The 3,315-nt window shown below is 34.9% G+C and overlaps 1 protein-coding gene across 1 annotated transcript; it reads left to right on the top strand.

Annotated features, from left to right (window-relative positions):
* Window positions 1–6: 6 nt before the first annotated feature.
* On the top strand, window positions 7–2,540 carry LOC107835471 (gastrula zinc finger protein XlCGF8.2DB-like; the record flags this gene model as incomplete). The annotated part of the gene is made up of 3 exons (XM_016667880.1): window positions 7–169; window positions 991–1,158; window positions 1,411–2,540. Coding segments are annotated over 3 exons (597 nt in total), but the record flags the coding sequence as incomplete, so codon positions are not given.
* Between the last annotated feature and the right edge of the window lie 775 nt (window positions 2,541–3,315).

The raw sequence follows: 3,315 nt of genomic DNA on the forward strand, positions 1-3,315 counted from the left end.
AGAAGAAAACCTTTCTCCTGTGTGACGTGTAAAAAGAGTTTTGCTTGCAAATATTCTCTTGATGTTCATATGAGGATTCACACAGGTGAAAAGCCGTTTTCATGTGTGACCTGTGGGAAAAGTTTTAGCCAAAAACCAAATTTAACTCAGCACATGATGATTCACACAGGTGAAAAGCCGTTTTCATGTGTCACCTGTGGAAAAAGTTTTAGTCAAAAAGGTAATTTAACTCTGCACATGATGATTCACACAGGAAAAAAGCCGTTTTCATGTGTGACCTGTGGAAAAGGTTTTAGTTACAAACTTAGTTTAACTCGGCACATGATGATTCACACAGGTAAAAAGCCATTTTCCTGTGGGAACTGTGGAAAATGTTTTCGTCACAAACAAAGTTTAACTCAGCACATGATGATTCACACAGGTAAAAAGCCATTTTGCTGTGGGACCTGTGGAAAAAGTTTTAGTCACAAACAAAGTTTAACTCAGCACATGATGAATCACACTGGTGAAAAGCCGTTTTCATGTGNAGTCACAAACAAAGTTTAACTCAGCACATGATGAATCACACTGGTGAAAAGCCGTTTTCATGTGTGACCTGTGGAAAAAGTTTTAGTCACAAACAGCATTTAACTCGGCACAGGAAGCGTCACACAGGTGAAAAGCCGTTTTCATGTGTGACCTGTGGAAAAGGTTTTAGTCAAAAACCAAATTTAACTCAGCACATGATGATTCACACAGGTGAAAAGCCGTTTTCATGTGTGACCTGTGGAAAATGTTTTATCCAAAAACGATATTTAACTCGGCACATGATGATTCACACTGGTGAAAAGCCGTTTTCATGTGTGAACTGTGGAAAATGTTTTATCCAAAAACGAAATTTAACTCGGCACATGATGATTCACACTGGTGAAAAGCCGTTTTCATGTGGGACCTGTGGAAAAAGTTTTATTCGCAAACTTGGCTTAACTCTGCACATGAGGCATCACACAGGTGAAAAGCCATTTTCATGTGGGACCTGTGGAAAAAGTTTTATTCGCAAACTTGGCTTAACTCTGCACATGAGGCATCACATAGGTGAAAAGCCGTTTTCATGTGGGAACTGTGGAAAAAGTTTTATTCACAAACTTGGCTTAACTCTGCACATGAGGCATCACACAGGTGAAAAGCCATTTTCATGTGGGACCTGTGGAAAAAGTTTTAGACACAAACTTGTCTTAACTCGGCACATGATGATTCATACTGTTGAAAAGTTGTTTTCATGTGTGACCTGTGGAAAAGCTTTTAGTCAAAAAGGCTATTTAACTCAGCACATGATGATTCACACTGGTGAAAAGCCGTTTTCATGTGGGAACTGTGGAAAAAGTTTTAGTCACAAACAAAGTTTAACTCGGCACATGATTATTCACACAGGTGAAAAGCCGTTTTCATGTGTGAACTGTGGAAAAAGTTTTTTTCAAAAACAGCATTTAACTCAGCACATGATGATTCACACTGGTGAAAAGCCGTTTTCATGTGTGACCTGTGGAAAAAGTTTTAGTCACAAATTTGGCTTAACTCAGCACATGATGATTCACACAGGTGAAAAGCCGTTTTCATGTGTGACCTGTGGAAAAAGTTTTATTCAAAAACAGCATTTAACTCGACACATGATGATTCACACAGGTGAAAAGCCGTAGAACAATTTTCCATAGATGTCCTATGTAGACGTCCATATAAAAGACAGTTAGATGAAAACTGGAGGGCTTCTTCTCTATATTGTTTCATTTTTGAATTTGTTTAAATGTGATCATTTGGATCTTGACATTTGCATACTTAGAGATGTAAAATATGAACTTGCAGGATTGATTTGTATTATTCTGTATAGAGAAAATGAGTGGGGTGAATGATATTTACTTTAATACATTTTAAATCCAAAATAAGATGTGCTGTTGTGTACTATTCGCAGATTTTCATTCATTGTTTTGCAATCTGAAATTTACAGTATTAAAAATATCTTTGATAGGTTTGTCTTTACAGCAAAACTAGACTGAAATTGATGCTGTTGTTTCAAATTATATTAACCAGTCTATATAAAAAATGCTTTTCAAATAAATTGGCATGCCCTTTTGCTTAGAAAATGCAATATACAATATAAACATATTTTCCTTCAAATATTCAATTTGATTGTACAAAGTACGTGTGATTATTGTCTCCAATAATTTGGTATGTCGCTTGTCTTAGTTGTATAATTTTTCTATTTTATGCTGTCGCTGTTTTCTATTAAAAATCACTATCTTTGTTTAAAGTTTAAACTAATTTAATCTATAAACATATAGATATGCATTTTATGAAGTCCTTACAAAGTCACTTATCACTTGCATATCCTTTGACGTAAGCCAATACAAGTGAATGGACCAATCTTCACAAAGTGCCGTTCTACAAAGTATTTTAAGTTAATATTTGACACATTCTCTCACATGCTAATATATTTGGTTATCAAATAAATGACTAAACAGAGTTTCTGACTTTTAATATGATTAGTTAGTTGTTTTGGGTGATTTCTGAATAAAGAGCTAAATGTATTTATGTGATAGGAATTATTCTGATAGTTTTTATATTGACACTGATGAACAGACACACACTTTTACAGCATTTTATTCAGGAATATATTGACATGACTATATAATTTAATGTGCTTTTAACATTTCAAGATGACAAGAAAAAAAAGTCCTTTTATTTTTTGACATTTTATTGTAACAATAAACTTTGATAAATCAGACTTTTATTTTTCTTACTATTTTCCGGCAAAAATATTACAGTATAAAAGTTAACTTTGCTATGGACAGCAGAGTGGAAATAAATTCTAACAGTTAATTATTTTTATTTCATTACATTAGCTGTCTTAATACATTAGTACTTCATATTGAGATATTTCTCCTAAAAATACACAAAACGTGAAAGAATAAAAGTGTGCAATAAAACAAATTAATGTATTTTACACTGTGAATACTGGCCACAGGCAGGGCTTCAGTCTGCTGGTCAAACTGGGAGAACTCCAGTGGCTTCTGAGACGTCCTCGTTCACAGGCTAAAGCCAAGGATAAAAGAGAAATGATCCAAAAGTGAAATAGAAAATACACATCTGATTCCTTCAGAAACAACATACATTTTCAGCATGTATTTTCAGCACTCATAGCGTCTTTATAGCTAAATAGCGACATGGTGAAGCTGAGCTGTGAAACAGACTGAGGAACAGCAGCTCCAGCTCTGATCCTGACTGACCTTTCCTCACAAAATCCCCTGATCTCTCTTCAGCCGATGAGTCCAAAATCCGATG

This window comes from Poecilia formosa, unplaced genomic scaffold, assembly GCF_000485575.1.
Source record: "Poecilia formosa unplaced genomic scaffold, Poecilia_formosa-5.1.2 Scaffold2813, whole genome shotgun sequence".
In the NCBI taxonomy this organism is placed as follows: domain Eukaryota; kingdom Metazoa; phylum Chordata; class Actinopteri; order Cyprinodontiformes; family Poeciliidae; genus Poecilia; species Poecilia formosa.